At 44.3% G+C, this 19,186-nt stretch overlaps 1 protein-coding gene across 1 annotated transcript; it reads left to right on the top strand.

Annotated features, from left to right (window-relative positions):
• The first annotated feature begins 8,709 nt into the window (after positions 1-8,709).
• LOC139534351 (uncharacterized) lies at positions 8,710-15,516 on the top strand. The gene is made up of 7 exons (XM_071333434.1): positions 8,710-8,826; positions 9,665-10,332; positions 10,763-10,954; positions 12,091-12,189; positions 12,539-12,683; positions 12,782-13,015; positions 13,359-15,516. Exons 2-7 carry the CDS (start codon positions 9,667-9,669, stop codon positions 13,400-13,402), a joined length of 1,380 nt encoding a protein of 459 aa, XP_071189535.1. The 5' UTR covers positions 8,710-8,826; positions 9,665-9,666; the 3' UTR covers positions 13,403-15,516.
• Positions 15,517-19,186: the final 3,670 nt, after the last annotated feature.

The raw sequence follows: 19,186 nt of genomic DNA, 5'->3' as shown, positions 1-19,186 counted from the left end.
GAGACCATGTGAACAGTACTTTGGGAGAGGTGAGTGCCGAGTGGGGGGCCGCCAGAGTGCTGTAGCCCCGAATGAAACGGCGGTAGAAACTAGCGACCCCCAGGAAACGTTGCAACTGCACCCTGGACATAGGCTGAGGCCACTCCACCACCGCTTTAAATTTTTCCTGATCCATTTGGACATTTCCATCAGCGATGACATATCCCAGAAAGGAGGTTGTTGAGCGGTGAAACTCACATTTCTCGGCCTTCACAAACAATTGGTTCTCCAGGAGACACTGGAGGACTTGTCTGACATGAAGAACGTGTTCTTGGGCAGACCGGGATAAAAACAGGATGTCGTCCAGGTAAACGAACACAAAACGGTTTAGCATGTCCCGAAGCACATCGTTTTCCAGAGCTTGAAAAATAGCCGGGGCGTTGGCGAGTCCAAACGGCATGACCTGGTACTCATAATGTCCACTGGCTATATTAAAGGCTGTCTTCCACTCATCTCCTTCGCGTATCCGAACCAGGTGGTAGGCATTCCGAAGTTCCAGTTTGGGGAAAATGGTGGCTCCCTGGAGAGGTTCGATGGTCGAGGAGAGGAGTGGTAGGGGATAACGGTTCTTGATTGTTATATTTTTTATTTTATTTTTTTATTTCACCTTTATTTAACCAGGTAGGCTAGTTGAGAACAAGTTCTCATTTGCAACTGCGACCTGGCCAAGATAAAGCATAGCAGTGTGAACAGACAACACAGAGTTACACATGGAGTAAACAATAAACAAGTCAATAACATGGTAGAAAAAAAAGAGAATCTATATACAATGTGTGCAAAAGGCATGAGGTAGGCAATAAATCGAATAATTACAATTTAGCAGATTAACACTGGAGTGATAAATCATCAGATGATCATGTGCAAGAAGAGATACTGGTGTGCAAAAGAGCAGAAAAGTAAATAAATAAAAGCAGTATGGGGGGTGAGGTAGGTAAATTGGGTGGGTAGTTTACAGATGGACTATGTACAGCTGCAGCGATCGGTTAGCTGCTCGGATAGCAGATTTTTAAAGTTGTTGAGGGAGATAAAAGTCTCCAACTTCAGAGATTTTTGCAATTCGTTCCAGTCGCAGGCAGCAGAGAACTGGAAGGAAAGGCGTCCAAATGAGGTTTTGGCTTTAGGGATGATCAGTGAGATACACCTGCTGGAGCGCGTGCTGCGGGTGGGTGTAGCCATCGTGACCAGTGAACTGAGATAAGGCGGCACTTTACCTAGCATAGCCTTGTAGATGACCTGGAGCCAGTGGGTCTGACGACGAACATGTAGCGAGGGCCAGCCGACTAGGGCATACAGGTCGCAGTGGTGGGTCGTATAAGGTGCTTTAGTAACAAAACGAATGGCACTGTGATAAACTGCATCCAGTTTGCTGAGTAGAGTATTGGAAGCTATTTTGTAGATGACATCGCCGAAGTCGAGGATCGGTAGGATAGTCAGTTTTACTAGGGTAAGTTTGGCGGCGTGAGTGAAGGAGGCTTTGTTGCGGAATAGAAAGCCGATTCTTGATTTGATTTTGGATTGGAGATGTTTGATATGAGTCTGGAAGGAGAGTTTGCAGTCTAGCCAGACACCTAGGTACTTATAGATGTCCACATATTCTAGGTCGGAACCGTCCAGGGTGGTGATGCTAGTCGGGCGTGCGGGTGCAGGCAGCGAACGGTTGAAAAGCATGCATTTGGTTTTACTAGCGTTTAAGAGCAGTTGGAGGCCACGGAAGGAGTGTTGTATGGCATTGAAGCTCGTTTGGAGGTTAGATAGCACAGTGTCCAAGGAAGGGCCGGAAGTATATAGAATGGTGTCGTCTGCGTAGAGGTGGATCAGGGAATCGCCCGCAGCAAGAGCAACATCATTGATGTATACAGAGAAAAGAGTCGGCCCGAGAATTGAACCCTGTGGTACCCCCATAGAGACTGCCAGAGGACCGGACAACATGCCCTCCGATTTGACACACTGAACTCTGTCTGCAAAGTAGTTGGTGAACCAGGCAAGGCAGTCATTAGAAAAACCGAGGCTACTGAGTCTGCCGATAAGAATATGGTGATTGACAGAGTCGAAAGCCTTGGCCAGGTCGATGAAGACGGCTGCACAGTAATGTCTTTTATCGATGGCGGTTATGATATCGTTTAGTACCTTGAGCGTGGCTGAGGTGCACCCGTGACCGGCTCGGAAACCGGATTGCACAGCGGAGAAGGTACGGTGGGATTCGAGATGGTCAGTGATCTGTTTGTTGACTTGGCTTTCGAAGACCTTAGATAGGCAGGGCAGGATGGATATAGGTCTGTAACAGTTTGGGTCCAGGGTGTCTCCCCCTTTGAAGAGGGGGATGACCGCGGCAGCTTTCCAATCCTTGGGGATCTCAGATGATACGAAGGAGAGGTTGAACAGGCTGGTAATAGGGGGTGCGACAATGGCGGCGGACAGTTTCAGAAATAGGGGGTCCAGATTGTCAAGCCCAGCTGATTTGTATGGGTCCAGGTTTTCCAGCTCTTTCAGAACATCTGCTATCTGGATATGGGTAAAGGAGAAGCTGGGGAGGCTTGGGCGAGTAGCAGCGGGGGGGGCGGGGCTGTTGGCCAAGGTTGGAGTCGCCAGGAGGAAGGCATGGCCAGCCATTGAGAAATGTTTGTTGAAGTTTTCGATTATCACGGACTTATCAGTGGTGACCGTGTTACCTAGCCTCAGTGCAGTGGGCAGCTGGGAGGAGGTGCTCTTGTTTTCCACGGACTTTACAGTATCCCAGAACTTTTTGGAGTTAGAGCTACAGGATGCAAATTTCTGCTTGAAAAAGCTGGCCTTTGCTTTCCTGACTGACTGCGTGTATTGGTTCCTGACTTCCCTGAACAGTTGCATATCGCGGGGGCTCTTCGATGCTATTGCAGTTCGCCACAGGATGTTTTTGTGCTGGTCGAGGGCAGTCAGGTCTGGAGTGAACCAAGGGCTATATCTGTTCTTGGTTCTGCATTTTTTGAACGGAGCATGCTTGTCTAATATGGTGAGGAAGTAACTTTTAAAGAATGACCAGGCATCCTCAACTGACGGGATGAGGTCAATATCCTTCCAGGGTACCCGGGCCAGGTCGATTAGAAAGGCCTGCTCGCAGAAGTGTTTTAGGGAGCGTTTGACAGTGATGAGGGGTGGTCGTTTGACCGCGGACCCGTGGCGGATACAGGCAATGAGGCAGTGATCGCTGAGATCTTGATTGAAGACAGCAGAGGTGTATTTGGAGGGCAGGTTGGTCAGGATAATGTCTATTAGGGTGCCCATGTTTACGGATTTAGGGTTGTACCTGGTGGGTTCCTTGATGATTTGTGTGAGATTGAGGGCATCAAGCTTGGATTGTAGGACTGCCGGGGTGTTAAGCATATCCCAGTTTAGGTCACCTAACAGAACAAACTCTGAAGCTAGATGGGGAGCGATCAATTCACAGATGGTGTCCAGGGCACAGCTGGGAGCTGAGGGGGGTCGGTAGCAGGCGGCAACAGTGAGAGACTTATTTCTGGAGAGATTAATTTTTAAAATTAGAAGTTCGAACTGTTTGGGCATAGACCTGGAAAGTATGACAGAACTTTGCAGGCTATCTCTGCAGTAGATTGCAACTCCTCCCCCTTTGGCAGTTCTATCTTGACGGAAAGTGTTATAGTTGGGTATGGAAATCCCAGAATTTTTGGTGGCCTTCCTAAGCCAGGATTCGGACACGGCAAGGACATCAGGGTTGGCAGAGTGTGCTAAAGCGGTGAGTAAGGCAAACTTAGGGAGGAGGCTTCTGATGTTGACATGCATGAGGCCAAGGCTTTTTCGATCACAGAAGTCAACAAATGAGGGTGACTGGGGACATGCAGGGCCTGGGTTTACCTCCACATCACCCGAGGAACAGAGGAGTAGTAGGATGAGGGTGCGGCTAAAGGCTATCAAAACTGGTCGCCTAGAGCGTTGGGGACAAAGAATAAAAGGAGCAGATTTATGGGCGTGGTAGAATAGATTCTGGGCATAATGTGCAGACAGGGGTATGGTGGGGCACGGGTACAGCGGAGGCAAGCCCAGGCACTGGGTGATGATAAGAGAGGTTGTATCTCTGGACATGCTGGTCTCAATGGGTGAGGTCACCGCATGTGTGGGGGGTGGGACAAAGGAGGTATCAGAGGTACGGAGAGTGGAACTACGGGGTCCATTGCAAACCAAAACAATGATAATGATAACTAGCCTGAACAACAGTATGCAAGGCATATTGATATTTGAGAGAGACATACAATAAGGCATAAAGTGATTGCAGGTCTTGATTGGGAGAGCTAGCTAAAACAACAGGTAAGATAACAGCAGCAATAACAGGGTGCTAGTCTAACACAGCAACAACAGGTAAAAATGGCGACGACTAGGCAGAGAGGGTCGGATTAACTACACACAGATCCTGAGTTAAAGCACAGAGCCGACAGATAAAACACAAATAAACAGAATGGAGTACCGTGAATTAATGGACAGTCAAGCAGGCATCAGCTATGTAACCAAGTGATCATAGTGTCCAGGGGGCAGCCGTAGATGGAGCAGGGAGGCCTCCACTAAGCTAGCACGCGGCGTTTAAAGTTAGTAGCCCGGGGGGTGGTCTGCTCAGACGGAGGGGGTCTGCTCAGACGTGGTCGTGTCGACAGAGAATCCAAGCCGGATGGCGATGGCGAAAGAGAGGTTGTGAATTGTAGAATTGTGTTTGCTAACTGGTGCTAGCTTCGTGGCAGTGGCGCTAGCTGCGCTAGCTGCAAGCTAGCTGTGAGGATCAGAAGTAGTGGCTCAGGGATTACGGCAGGAATCCGGCGTTGTTGTCGAGAGACAGTCCGATGCTGGTAAATTGGTGAGTAATATCCAGGCTAATAACAGGGCTGGTGTCTGTGCAGAAGGTAAAAGCTGCTAGCAGCGGCAAAAAATGGCTAAATTAGCTTGTAGCTGATTTAGACCAGTTGTGATGGATTGGCAGGGCTCTGTGCCGGCAAAAAAAGGTCCAGGCCAATTGGCAAAATATGTATTGTAGCACAAAAATTAGCCGGAGGACCTCTTCGGCTAGCCGGGAGATTGGCCTAGCTCGAGGCTAGCTCAAGGCTAACTGTTGCTTGCTTCGGGACAGAGACGTTAGCCAGGAGTAGCCACTCAGATTGCAGCTAGCTATCTGATCCGGTGTAAAGGTCCAGAGCTTGCGGTAGTAATCTGGAGATTTGGTAGAGAAAAAGCAGTCCGATATTCTCTGGGTTGATATCGCGCTGTGCAGACTGGCATGTATTGACCAAGCTGAGGCTGGCTGGTGTCCGAGTTAACTTATCATCTTATCATTAAGACCCCGGTAGTCAATGCACAGACTCAGGGTCTTGTCCTTCTTCTCCAAAAAGAAAAAACCTGCGCCGGCAGGAGATGCAGATGGACGGATGCCTCCAGTAGCCAGAGACCATCGCCTTGGTCTCCGGGCCAGATAGAGAATATAGATGACCACGAGGTGGTGTGGTGCCTGGGAAGAGATCAATGGCACAATCATAAGGACGGTGCAGAGGAAGAGAAGTAGCCTGTGCCTTACTGAAAACCTCCAGGAGGTCATGGTACTCAGTGGGGACGGCAGAGACACCCGTGGCTTTGCTCACGCCCTGAGGGGAACGTCTCAAGGACGGCTGTGCCGTTTAAGGCAATGAGAATGACTGAAAGGACTCCAACCCTGGATGGAGCCGTGGTCCAGTCAATAACCGTATTGTGTTTCTGGAGCCAAGAAAACCACAGGAACATGGGGTGAATCGATGAGGAGGAGCTGTATAGTCTCACTATGGTTTCCTGGTACCCGTATATGTATGGGCACAGTGCTATGGGTGACTCTTCCAATATAACTGCCATCCAGTGCCCTTGCATCCATAGGGACAGAGAGAGGTTGAGTGGGAATACCCAATTCAGAAACCATGGTAGCATCCATAAAACTTTCATCAGCCCCAGAGTCAATGAGCACTCGGAGAGACTAAGATTAGAAAGCACAAACAAAGGTGTGCGGGTGATGGGAATTAGGGAACTCCCAGTCTGGCTAACCAGAGTACTTGTAGGGCAGTTAGCTATATAATGTCCTGCCTAAACACAGTACAGACAACAGTTAGAACTCAACCTTCGTGAGCGTTCCCTAACCGATAACCGAGCTCTTCCCAGTTGCATTGGCTCAGGAGTATCCAACTCACCCGTCGTAGATGATTCACGAGGGGGCTGGGGTGGCTTCGGATCCTCTCTGAAAAACTGCCTTCGGGAAACTTCCGGATTCCTTCGAAGGTGAGCAAGCCCTAGCGAATGAACGAGTGTGCCCGAGGCCAGACCTTTTCTCACTCCAGCGTTCCCTTAGACATCCATCAACTCTAATATTGAGAGCGATGAGGGAGTCGAGGTCCACCGGTAATTCCCGAGCAGCTAGCTCATCTTTAACCACCTCAGATAGTCCGTGAAGAAAGGTATCGAAAAGAGACTCTGGGTTCCAGGCACTCTCGGCGGCCAACGTACCAAAATCAACCACGTAGTCTGCCACACTACGGAAGTTTTGACATAATTCAAGAAGCTTACCGGGCCGCCTCTCTTCCGGATACCGGAGAATCGAATACCTTCCTCACCTCTGCCATGAATTCCTCCAGATGACAACAAAGGGTGGATTGTTGCTCCCAAACAACCGGGGCCCAGGAGAGCGCCCTTCCTGACATTAGCATAATAATATACACTATCTTCGATCGGTCCGAAGGGAATGAAGATGGCTGTAGCTCAAAAATGAGAGAGCACTGAGAAAGAAAACCCCAAAAGATACCAGGATTCCCAGAATATCTCTCCGGAGGAGGTAAGCGTTGTTCTCGGGGAACCGGGGTAGGCTGTACCAACTCACCACTAAAAGGAAAAAATGTACCGGGAGATTAGGGTTTCTCAGGGATGGCAGACAGCCTATGAGTTAACTCCTTAATTAGCTCCATGGTAGCCTTAAACCCTTGGTCGTGGCGTTCCGTCAGGGAACAAAGCCCTTCCAACAGGTCCTGTAGTAGCTCCTCATGCCTCCCAATAGTGGTTCCCTGCAGGGAGACAGCGTGGCGGAGCTAATCCAAGTCTGCTGGGTCTGTCATGGCCAGTTCGTTCTATCAGGGCACAAGGTGAGACCCAGATGCAGATGGTTGGAGTCTTAGATGTTTATTGATCCAAAAATGGGTAGGCAAGAGAATGGCCGTGGACAGGCAAAAGGTCAAAACCAGTTCAGAGTCCAGGAGGTACAGAGTGGCAGGCAGGCTCGAGGTCAAGGCAGGCAGAATGGTCAGAGTCCAGAAACAGGCAAGGGTCAAAACCGGGAGGACTAGCAAAAAGAGAATAGAGGAGGCAGGAGCACGGGAAAAACACGCTGGTTGACTTGGACATACAAGACGAACTGTCACAGAGAGACAGGAAACTCAGGCATAAATGATCTGGGGAAAACAAGCAACACCTGGAGGGGGTGGAGACAATCACAAGGACAGGGGAAACAGATCAGGGTGTGACAGGGTTCTTGGTCACCTCCCTGACCAAGGCCCTTCTCCCCCGATTGCTCAGTTTGGCTTGGCGACCAGCTCTAGGAAGAGTCTTTGGGGTTCTAAACATCTTCCATTTAAGAATGATTGAGGCCACTGTGTTCTTGGGGACCTTCAATGCTGCAGAACTGTTTTGGTATCCTTCCCCAGATCTAGTTTTAATACATTTGCAAAAATTCTAAAATTCTGTTTCTGCTTTGCCATTATGGGGTATTGTGTGTAGATTGCTTAGAAAAAACATCTTATTTAATCAATTTTAGATTAAGACTGTAACGTAACAAAATGTGGAAAAAGTCAAGGGGTCTGAATACTTTCCGAAGGCACTGTATATTTGAAACAAGTAGGATATTTTATAATTCACCATATTGCACTTTATCTGGCTTGTTAATATATGTCATTTAGCAGACACTTTTATCCTAAGCGTGCATACATTTTATGTATGGGTGGTCCCATACATAATCTTGTGTCATCTTCAGACAAATTAAATGAATTAATTTGGGCCATTGAAACTAAAGCCAGCGTATATTTCTTTCCTTCACAAAAACTGGTGTCTAACCCTTTGGCCACTTGACACAATCAAGACTGTACTCAAAAGACTGCCCTCCACTGTGTGAGATTGAATGCTCAATCAAACTGAGCCAGATCTGAATGACACAGTTATTTACCTGGAATTAATCATAGAATCAGTAAAAATACAATTTTCAAAAGGCACTCGCACATCTGAGCAATCTCTTTGCAGGTGAATGGCAACAGTTGAACAAGATTAAGGAAAAAGGAAACATTTTAATACAATTAAACTGTTATTTGGAGTTAGCAGTGGATTATATTTAGGCCTAGATTGTATCTATTGTATCTAACTTCATGATATTATTATTTTTTCTTTTTCTTTGCAATATAGTTCCCAAGCATATTTAATACGCAAGGGGATAGAAGAAATCGGATCCATGAACAGGGTACAGTGACTCGACACAATCTATTGTCTGAGTATCAGGCGTATGTCCAACAATTGTTTCCACTCCGTACACCCTCCCCGAAAGGCAGCACCTGAGGAGAGAAGCAGGTTTCTCCATCCTTTGTCCCTCCTCCCGTCGCGAATGCTGTTTAAATAGCGGGTGATTGAGAGTATGTTCTTCCCGACCACACCTCTGTTTTAACAGTATAGCTGGATTTACAGTAGCTGTGAGCACAACTTGTTCAAGGTGTGGTGCGACGCTTTTTACCTCACGGAATCTTGCAAGTCTCAAAATCACAGGTAAAGTTTTCAGCACTTTTATCTAATCATGTGGATGTTTTAAAACAAGAACTCATTCTTTGTTTTAAAATCAAATTCTATTACGTTTCTTGATTTATTTGGAGCTGGTTAGTTTTATAAACACTATCAGATTATAATTTATGAACCTTTTCTCCCTGGAATAGCCTACGGACGTTTTTCGTTGTTTTTTTGTCACATTATTTAATTTAATTAGTGGATCTAGGCTACTAATTAATCATGTAAAAACAATAACAGTCTAGTCTTAATTCAACAGGCTTACCCATTCACTATGCAGTGTTTTGTTGTTGTCGAATTCACCACCCATGATATTAACAATTAATTACCATTTACCACAATACTGGCAGGCCTATGTTTATTCACTGGCATTTTCTTTTCTTTTTATTTAACCCTTATTTTAACCGTTAAGTTGACTGAGAACACATTCTCATTTACAGCAATGACCTGGGGTATAGTTACGGGGGGGCGAATGAGCCTATTGGAAACTGGGAATGATTAGGTTGCCATGAATGCAAGATAGGACAATTTGCCACTGGGGTTAAGACCCCTACTCTTACGATAAGGGCCATGGGATCTTTATTGACCAATGTATGTTAATGTATTTATTCAAACTGGTATGATCATTTTATGTTTCCATTAATACATCTCAAAGCTTTTGAAATAGGTTTAGTATCATGATCAACATGATGGTGCAATGCATCTGACTGTTGATGATTACACTTGTAAATGTTTAATTGTAGCTGTCCTTGTTATTCATCATTGTTATTGTTATTACTATTATTACATATCCTAATCGCCTGGATCTCTGTTACTGTATCAGGAATGGACAATAGCAGCAGACTAATGATCGCAGTCATCATGGTAATGGCGTGCATGGCAATGGGAGCCGAGGCACAGAACACCACAATGGCACCCACCTCTACAATGGCACCCACCTCTACAATGGCACCCACCTCTACAATGGCACCCACCTCTACAATGGCACCCACCGCTACAATGGCACCCACCGCTACAATGGCACCCACCTCTACAATGGCACCCACCTCTACAATGGCACCCACCTCTACAATGGCACCCACCTCTACAATGGCACCCACCGCTACAATGGCACCCACCGCTACAATGGCACCCACCGCTACAATGGCACCCAACGCTACAATGGCACCCACTGCTACAATGGCACCCACCGCTACAATGGCACCCAATGCTACAATGGCACCCACCGCTACAATGGCACCCACCGCTACAATGGCACCCACCGCTACAATGGCACCCACCGCTACAATGGCACCCACCGCTACAATGGCACCCACCACTACAAAGGCACCCAACGCCACAATGGCACCCACCACTACAATGGCACCCACCGCTACAAAGGCACCCAACGCCACAATGGCACCCAACGCCACAATGGCACCCAACGCCACAATGGCACCCAAACCGACAATGACACCCAAACCGACAATGACACCCGTCCCAGCTCTCACGGTGAGTTGCCTAGGCTACATGTCTCACAGTCTCAGACTCCAAAAAAAAAAGAAATCTCTCACACATTCTGTTTTTCCTCTCAACTATCACTATTTCCCTTTCTAATCTTATCTCTTTCTTTCCTCAACAATAAACCTCACAGACTGACATGGAAACAGGAAGTAGATCAAGCAATAAAGTGCCTGTTTGGGAGTTTCAATTACACTATCTCACATAGTATTCATGTAGGGCTTTTTGAAAGCCCAAAAAACACATTTTACAACAATGAGGCAAACAATGGAGTAAAACAAGCTTTATTCTTGCTATTCGTCAAGAATCAATATCATTGATTTAAAAGTCCAAAAATGTGTCTACCAATTGCATATTGACCCTTTAAGCTAAAATGAATGACAAACACAACAGCAACTAATGAGGGACTCTTCCTACACAGCAAAGCATCTCAAGGACGAATTGTGGAAAGACTCAGTTCTGTGCTGCTGAGCCATCAGACTGTGACCCGGCCATGGCTGGTTCATGTTTCTTCGTCTCCACGCAGCAGTCCTCAGGACAGACCTTCTCCCTCCAGCTACGAGGAGAGTCCAGAGGCTACATCGCTGTAGGCTTTTCCAAAAACACCACACAGGTACGGAAAACTGCCCTGAAATTAGTACACATTGTACAATACCCAGGAAAAGTGCGATGGGATTTGTGATTGAAGGAAAGTAATTTTAACCTCTAAAAGTCTACTAAGCTAACATATGACATTGTTTTAAGATGGTCATACCATGCCTCATTTAGTTATTTCATTTGAAATGTTATGACCCCTGTAGGCAAATTTTAAAAAAGGCAAAACAGTAAAAAAATAAATCATAAGGTTTCTATCTTGGAGATATAAGAAAGCTAATGAAATATTTGTGTTTTTTGGACACGTTTAACCCCTTTTCTTTGTTGGCACAAAACTACTTCCATACTTCCATTCGTTTCTTTTTTACAGGTACCAGTTACCTTCAGATGAAACCCATGACACTTGTAGAGCAAAACGGAGAATACCATTGTTGTTTGTGAGAATCTTCCCTTTCCATAGTGGGGTTATATTAGTTTGTAGCCCAAACGGTTTCGGACGCCATAGACATAAAGTGGCACATCGGCGGTACCAACTTCAGACGAGTTCCGTGGGGGTCGTAGAGCAAAACCGAGAACAACATCGTGTTCGTGAGACTCTCATCTTTCTATAGAGTGGCCGTGTTAGTTTGCACGCTGCAGATGTTTTCGTGAATTGACCGATTTTTGGGATGTCTCATGGTCTGACAACGTTGTACTGTAGCTCGGCAACCTTCCACCGCAGATGTGGAAGGCCGACATAGGCGGATGTGGAAGGCCCGACATAGGCAGATGGGGGAAGGCCGACATAGGCAGATGTGGAAGGCCGACATAGGCGGATGTGGAAGGCCGACATAGGCGGATGTGGAAGGCCGACATAGGCGGATGTGGAAGGCCGACATAGGCAGTTGTGGAAGGCCGACATAGGCAGATGTGGAAGGCCGACACAGGCGGATGCGTTGGATAGAGAAGAAGCCCATGCAAAAACGGACAGATTTTGATGCAGATTTTTTATTATGTTACTTAGATTGACACACAGGTCAATAGACTCTTAATTGACTTCAGGAAATTCTGGATTTTGTAAATTTGGGATGTTGAGATTGATCTTTAATTAATGACTTAAAAAAGATATGATTTATTTCTAGTTATTTGAATTCATCCTCTCGCTCTCCTCTGTAGGGCGTTAATGACACCACCTACGTGTGTGCCAACAACAACGGCACTATGAAGTTCTTCACCACTCTCCTCCTAAATAAAGTTCTGACTGTCACTAGCACGGTGAGTTGAACCAATCAGAAACAATTGTTTCACTTCTGCCTTCCTGGAACGCCTTTCAGGAGCGAGGTTTGATTTCAGGCAAATTCCAGCAGTTAACTGATATTCACCCAATGAAGTTGTGAGTTGAACAAGATTTAGAGCCAAGAGTAAGAGTAATTCATGAACTTGAATTCAAACATTTTCTGAGTGGTCATTTAAGTTCAATTTGATCCCAATGCTGCATATACACTTGGGTGCCATTTGGGACAAGGCCATGGAGAATAACAATGTACCTGACTAATTCTAGGCCTACTGACATTTGGCTAATGTCCATTTTGACTAATAACGTTGGGACTCTTGTGTTGTGTAGCTGCCTGTGGACTCTGTGAACGGCTCAGTCAACGGTCAGATCATCCAGTGCACCTTCTCTGCTACTCTCCCCGAAGCTACCAGGAGCACCAGGAGCGCTGACACCAGCTTCGTCCTCTCCATTTCCAACGGGACCGTAATTAACGGTGAGGCACTCATCCAAACACGCTCCAGGGTGAAGCTTCTTCTAGATACAGACGTAGGATCAACTCTCTCTGTTGCTCATCTTTTTCTCCTCCCCCAGAAACCCTGGGTACTCCTAAGGTTGTCCTGGTCAGCAATGCAGCCGTGAACCTGGCCAACCCCAACAGTACTGTGATCAACTCTTTGAACGCCATCCCCACTACTGCTACTTCCTCCACTACTACTACTTCCTCCACTACTACTAATTCCTCCACTAATGCTACTTCCACCATTACTGCTATTTTCATCACCGCCTCCAGCCACGCCTTGGGCCTGCAGCACACCCTGTCTCAAGGTAACAACCCCATTGGAAATAGCTACTGCTAACACCGAATAATAATAACTGATAACATGATTGATTAAATGTTAGTATTTCAATATTTGTAAAAAAAAATGTCTAACCGTTTCTAAGGATTAAAAGCACTACAAGTCATGAGCACTTTTATAATTTATAAAACATGTATATAATTTATCATTAAATTATTTATATTCATTGATAAAGCATTTCTAAACATGTATGACCATTTATAACAGTATATTCAATGGAAGTTATTATAAAGTGTTACCGTAGTACCTTATCTCATAAAATCCCATATAATCTGGAGTAGACAACCAATCTTCCTCCCTCTCCTTCACAGCTCTGCTGATCCTGCTTGGTGTGCTAGGTATGATGATGCTGTAATGATGATCTGAAGGTGACACACCATGAACTCAGAAATCCTGCATCCATACCTTTACTGCCACTGACACTGGCCAGGCTGCACTACTTTCACGAGGTTGGGAATACCGTGTGGTGCCTTTTCGGACGCACTGGTACCGGGTTAAAAGACCATGTCAGATCTGAAGTTATATGCTTATAAATGCATGTTCTTCAACATACATAGTGAAACACTTTCTAGTTGGGGGTAGTAAGACAATAGCGTACAGAATTGATCCGGTGATTCAAGGCCCAATGCTAACAGTTTCACTATTTCAACCTCATATTCATCCTCTCCAGCACCACCCCTAACATCAACACCTGTCTTCTTCAATTTTGTTGACCACGAAACGTCGAACCTGCCGCTTTCACATATATTGATGTCTCAGGAGGTTGGTGGCACCTTAATTGGGGAAGACGGGCTCATGGTAACGGCTGGAGCGGCATGTGCGGAATGGTATCAAATACATTGTTTCCAGGTGTTTGATGTTGGTTCGGGTGGTGCGTCAGATGATGAATATGAGGTTGGAGTTTCCCTATGTATACCCCACCCCCATGTCATCCCCTATACATTTAGAATCTTTGTTTTATTTTGTCTTTGCTGATGTAGTTTTATGTTGGTGTGAGTGTGTGTTTAAATATTTGTCTTGAGTGTTGGCACACATTCTCATAGATGACACCACAAATTGGCAGAAATGTGTGTGTGTGTTTGTGTGCGTGCGAGCGAGCGAGCTTGTGTGTCTGTCCAATAAGGAAGCCACTGGAAGTTGAACTGTTCTTCCTGATTACCCTTTTAAATGAAACATGTTTTAATGTGCAATTATGGAAATATTTTTTTTAACAATATTTTTTTAAACAACAACGTTTTTAACAATGCATGTTTTACCTTTCATGGGTATATTTGCTTAATCAGTTGACACTCACACTGACAACTTGTAATGTACTGTACACTCAAAAGCTGACACAGAATCACTCAGGGTTAGTTCGGATTGCATACTGTTGTATGAGTCATGTCTTTTGCAGGGTGTTTCATCAGACAGTTGGTAAAGGTGGCCTTGTTTGGAACCAAAAGCATAACATTTAAAAAGCATAAACGACAAGCTTACAACAAAATATATAAATACACATAGAGACTGTAGCACTTTCAACACAATATATGAAAAGTACTTTACAAATAATGTTATTATAGTATCATGAATGAATGAATCAATGAAGAGCTGCCTACAGGTAAGTGCCAAAATAAAGGAAACACCAACATAAAGTGTCTTAATATGTCGTTAGGTCACCACAAGCCAGAACAGCTTCAATTCAACTTTGCATAGACTCTACAAATTTCTGGAGCTCTATTGGAGGGATGCGACACCATTCTTCCATGAGAAATTCCATCAGTTGGTGTTTTGTTGATGTTAGTGGAAATCGTCCCTCCAGATGATCCTATAAGTGTTCAATTGAGTTGAGATCTCGTGACTGAAACGGCCATGGCATATGGTTGACATCGTTTTCATGCTCATCAAACCATTCAGCGACCACTCGTGCCCTGTTGATGGGGCATTGTCACCCCATTGGGGCATAGCCATGTTTGCCAAAATAATGGCCTGCCCAGCGTTTTTATACATGACCCTAAGCATGATGGGACGTTAACTGCTTAATTAACTCAGGAACCACACCTGTGTGGAAGCACCTGCTTTCCATACACTTTATATTCCTCATTTACTCAAGCATTTCCATCATTTCGGCAGTTAAATATACATCTCTATTCATGAAAAAAATACCCCAAAAGGTCATTTTTACACCTCTTCAATTAATTGGCTCAACATTGGAGGCAACCAAAACCCAACACTGTTTTATGTCAGGTACTTGACTTAACGTATTCCTTTCAGCTCCTAGTAGAGCAAGGACCTCAAACATGAGATAAAGAGCATGTGTAAAACATCCTTATAAATCATATTTTCAGAACACAAAAACATGTATTACAGTTTTAACATTAGCATTGAGAAGTATACTCTGGTATTGGAATGGTATATTATTGGTATAGTTTATGATGTTTGTTTTGTGTTATATGTGCATTCCAACAAATAAAAGCAATTCTTCAAAAAATACTATTTGACAGGAGAAAAGATACACATACATTTGAATAAACAGCCCAGACTACTGTATAGAAACCCCCCCACTAATTGCTCACTATACAGAGAATATGAAGCTGGTTCAATGTTTACCTTGGCTGTAGAGCGCTCCTTTGGTAGCACACCAGGTTTCAGGTTGGTAGAAGAGGTTTGAGCAGATCAATAGTATCAACAGGCCTGGATAAACTAACACACAAGTTTTAAAAAATCGAGTGATTTTTCAACATGACTGTTCTACACTGCCACCTGCTGGTTGACTCAAGTAATAATCAACGGGCTCAACGGCATTAGAGCAGTGGTTCCCACATTTTTTGTAGTCCAAACATTCAACCTCCAGCTGCATACCTCCTCTAGCACCAGGGTCAGCGCACTCTCAAATGTTGTTTTTTGCCATCATTGTAAGCCTGCCACATACACATACACACACTATACGATACATTTATTAAACATAAGAATGAATGTGAGTTTGTCACAACCCGGCTCGTGGGAACTGTTATAATAATCAATAATTTGGCTCTTTATTTAACCATTTTACATATAAAACCTTTTGTTAATCGAAAATTGTGAATAACTCACCACAGGTTAATGAGAAGGGTGTGCTTGAAAAGATGCACATAACTCTGCAATGTTGGGTTGTATTGGAGAGAGTCTCAGTCTTAAATAATTTTCTACACACAGTCTGTGTCTGTATTTAGTTTTCATGCTAGTGAGGGCCGAGAATCCACTCTCAAATAGGTAAGTGGTTGCAAAGGGCATCAGTGTCTTAACAGCACAATTTGACAAGGCCGAATACTCTGAGCGCCGCCCAATCCAGAAATCTGTCAGTGGCTTCTGATTAAATTACATTTTCACAGAACCACTTGTTGCAATTTCGATGAGGCTCTCTTGTTCAGATATTGGTAAGTGGACTGGAGGCAGGGCATAAAAGGGATAATGAATCCAGTTGTTTGTGTCAACCGTTTCGGGAAAGTACCTGCGTAATTGCGCACCCAGCTCACTCAGGTGCATCGCTATATCACATTTGACATTGTCCGTAAGCTTGAGTTCATTTGCACACAAAAAAAATCATACAATGATGCAAAGACCTGTGTGGTGTCCTTGTTAACACAGACAGAGAAGAGCTCTAACTTCTTAATCATAGCCTAAATTTTTCCCCGCACATTTAATATAGTTGCATAGAGTCCCTGTAATCCTAGATTCAGATCATTTAGGCGAGAAAAAACATCACCCAGATAGGCCAGTCATGTGAAAAACTCATCATCATGCAAGCGGTCAGACAAGTGAAATTATGGTCAGTAAAGAAAACTTTAAGCTCGCCTCTCAATTTAAAAAAAACTTGTCAATACTTTGCCCCTTGATAACCAGCGCACGTCTGTATGTTGCAAAAGCGTTACATGGTCGCTGCCCATATCATTGCATAGTGCAGAAAATACACGAGAGTTCAGGGGCCTTGCTTTAACAAAGTTAACCGTTTTCACTGTAGTGTCCAAAACGTCTTTCAAGCTGTCAGGCATCACCTTGGCAGCTAGAGCCTCTCGGGGGATGCTGCAGTGTACCCAAGTGGCGTCGGGAGCAACTGCTTGCACACGAGTCACCACTCCACTATGTCTCCCTGTCATGGCTTTTGCGCCATCAGCACAGATACCAACATGAGCAGCAGCTACATTTGGCTACATACGGACTGTTAGTGGAATTCCCGCAAGAGAGTAACGGTTAATGTGATTGGATGTAAATTTTGACTAGATGACCTGTATTTGACATTGTGTTGTTATTTCGCTGAACAGTAGATGGTTTAATTGTATTTTTGGCAGCAAAACGAGGCTACTCAGGCGAGAAAAAACCTCACGCCATTGGAAAATATAAATGGACTGTTTGAAAATGTGAAGAGAAAAAAAAGTTAAAAAAACAACAAAAAAGTGCATTTATTAAATGTGAATCACATTTTTATTTGGCATACCCCCGACAGCATTGTGCGTGTACCCCAGTTTGGGAATACCTGCTGCAGAGGACCACAGTCAACAATGACCACAGTGCATGATAAATGACAAAATGTTTACTTTACTCACCGCGAATCAATGGCTTCACAGGGCTTGAGGGAAGTTGAATTGAGAAATCTGTCTAAAGTGTGGTGGAGGTAGAGACAAATTCACCAGCAGGAGAAGAATAAGGCAAAATGTTAAAAATAAATTAAAAAACAATCCTTCAAAACACATCCTCGTTCCTGTTTGTGTGTTTCTGTGTGTGTATGTGTGTGCTCGTGCATGTGTGTGTGTGTGTATGTGTGTGCGTGAGCATGCTAGTATACGTGCAACAATTGGTGTCAGCATAGTCAAAACATTTACATTTCAAATACGGTTTTCTGAAACTTACCATCATCCTCAACGGACCCCCGGGGGAAAAAAGAAAATTTAAGGCCAATGTCTGGACCTCAGGGTCAAGTTGTTAAGTAAAAGTAGAGACAAGGGCAATTGGATTATTTTTATATGAGGATCATAGGCAATTTAATTGATCATCACCTCCATCTGAAATAAATAATCAAAGTATTAAATAATGGAAGTTTACACAGGACGGTATACACCTGAGTAGGATGAATCCACTGTACCAATTTTGGTTATACCACTTATGTCACGGCCGTCATTGAAGGAAGTGAACCAAGGTGCAGCGTTGTGTGCGTACATATTCCTTTTTATTTGAATGACGCCGACAAAAACAATAAACAATACAAAAACAACCGTAGTGCCACAAACAAAGACAACTACCTACAACGAAAGGAGGGAAAAAGGGCTACCTAAGTATGGTTCCCAATCAGAGACAACGATAGACAGCTGTCCCTGATTGAGAACCATACCCGGCCAAAACATAGAAACACAAAATCATAGAAAACAAAACATAGAATGCCCACCCCAAATCACACCCTGACCAAACCAAATAGAGACATAAAAAGGCTCTCTAAGGTCAGGGCGTGACAACTTACTGGTGTTTTGTTGATCAATTCCATTGTTGTTCCATTGTACAAGGCGACTTTTTAAAAACAATGTCTCATTTTCATACAACACAATCATTGACTCATTGGCAAGAAAAAGGATTAATACAAAGGTGAGATTCATAAGATATTAGGATTTTCTTTTTTTACAATTTTAACATCAGCATGTTAATCTGTTTGTTATGAATTAATTAAGTATGTTTGAATAATTGGTGATGAATTGAGAGGTTCTGGTAATGTCTAAGCATCTGGTTCGTAAAAATGTCCAAGTGGGTTGCGATACACAAGGTCACTGGTTTGAATCCCACCCTAACCTTAACCAATTGGAATTACTTGCCCAAACGTAAACAATATCTAAACTTACTTGCCTAAACTTTACCACTTCATTGCATTAGTTTCTGCCCTCGAGGCAAAGCCGCCCTTAGAACAAGATGAAAGAAAACACAATCTGCTGGATACTTTGCATTACCGTGCTTTGATTCGTTTTGTATTTCCCTGACGATCCCCAGGTATTCCCCAAGTCTCTCTGGGGTTCCATTAATTAATCTCCACTATGTAAGGCGGGCTGGTTGTGACAGAGATGAAAGTGCAGTTCCTGGGGTCGTTCCTATGATTGCAGTCCTCAGGTGCTTTCTTTGTCTCAAACTCTGTGTTTAAAAAAAC

This window comes from Salvelinus alpinus, chromosome 11 (genome assembly GCF_045679555.1).
Source record: "Salvelinus alpinus chromosome 11, SLU_Salpinus.1, whole genome shotgun sequence".
NCBI lineage: Eukaryota > Metazoa > Chordata > Actinopteri > Salmoniformes > Salmonidae > Salvelinus > Salvelinus alpinus.
The sequence above is the reverse complement of the archived record's forward strand: the minus strand, read 5'-3'. Positions and strand labels throughout refer to the sequence as shown.

Coding starts and splice junctions, on each gene's coding strand:
- LOC139534351 (XM_071333434.1), top strand. CDS start 9,667: ATGGACAATAGCAGCAGACTAATGATCGCAGTCATCATGGTAATGGCG. Junction 10,333..10,762: donor CACCCGTCCCAGCTCTCACG/GTGAGTTGCCTA, acceptor CTTCCTACACAG/CAAAGCATCTCAAGGACGAA. Junction 12,684..12,781: donor CAACGGGACCGTAATTAACG/GTGAGGCACTCA, acceptor CTCCTCCCCCAG/AAACCCTGGGTACTCCTAAG.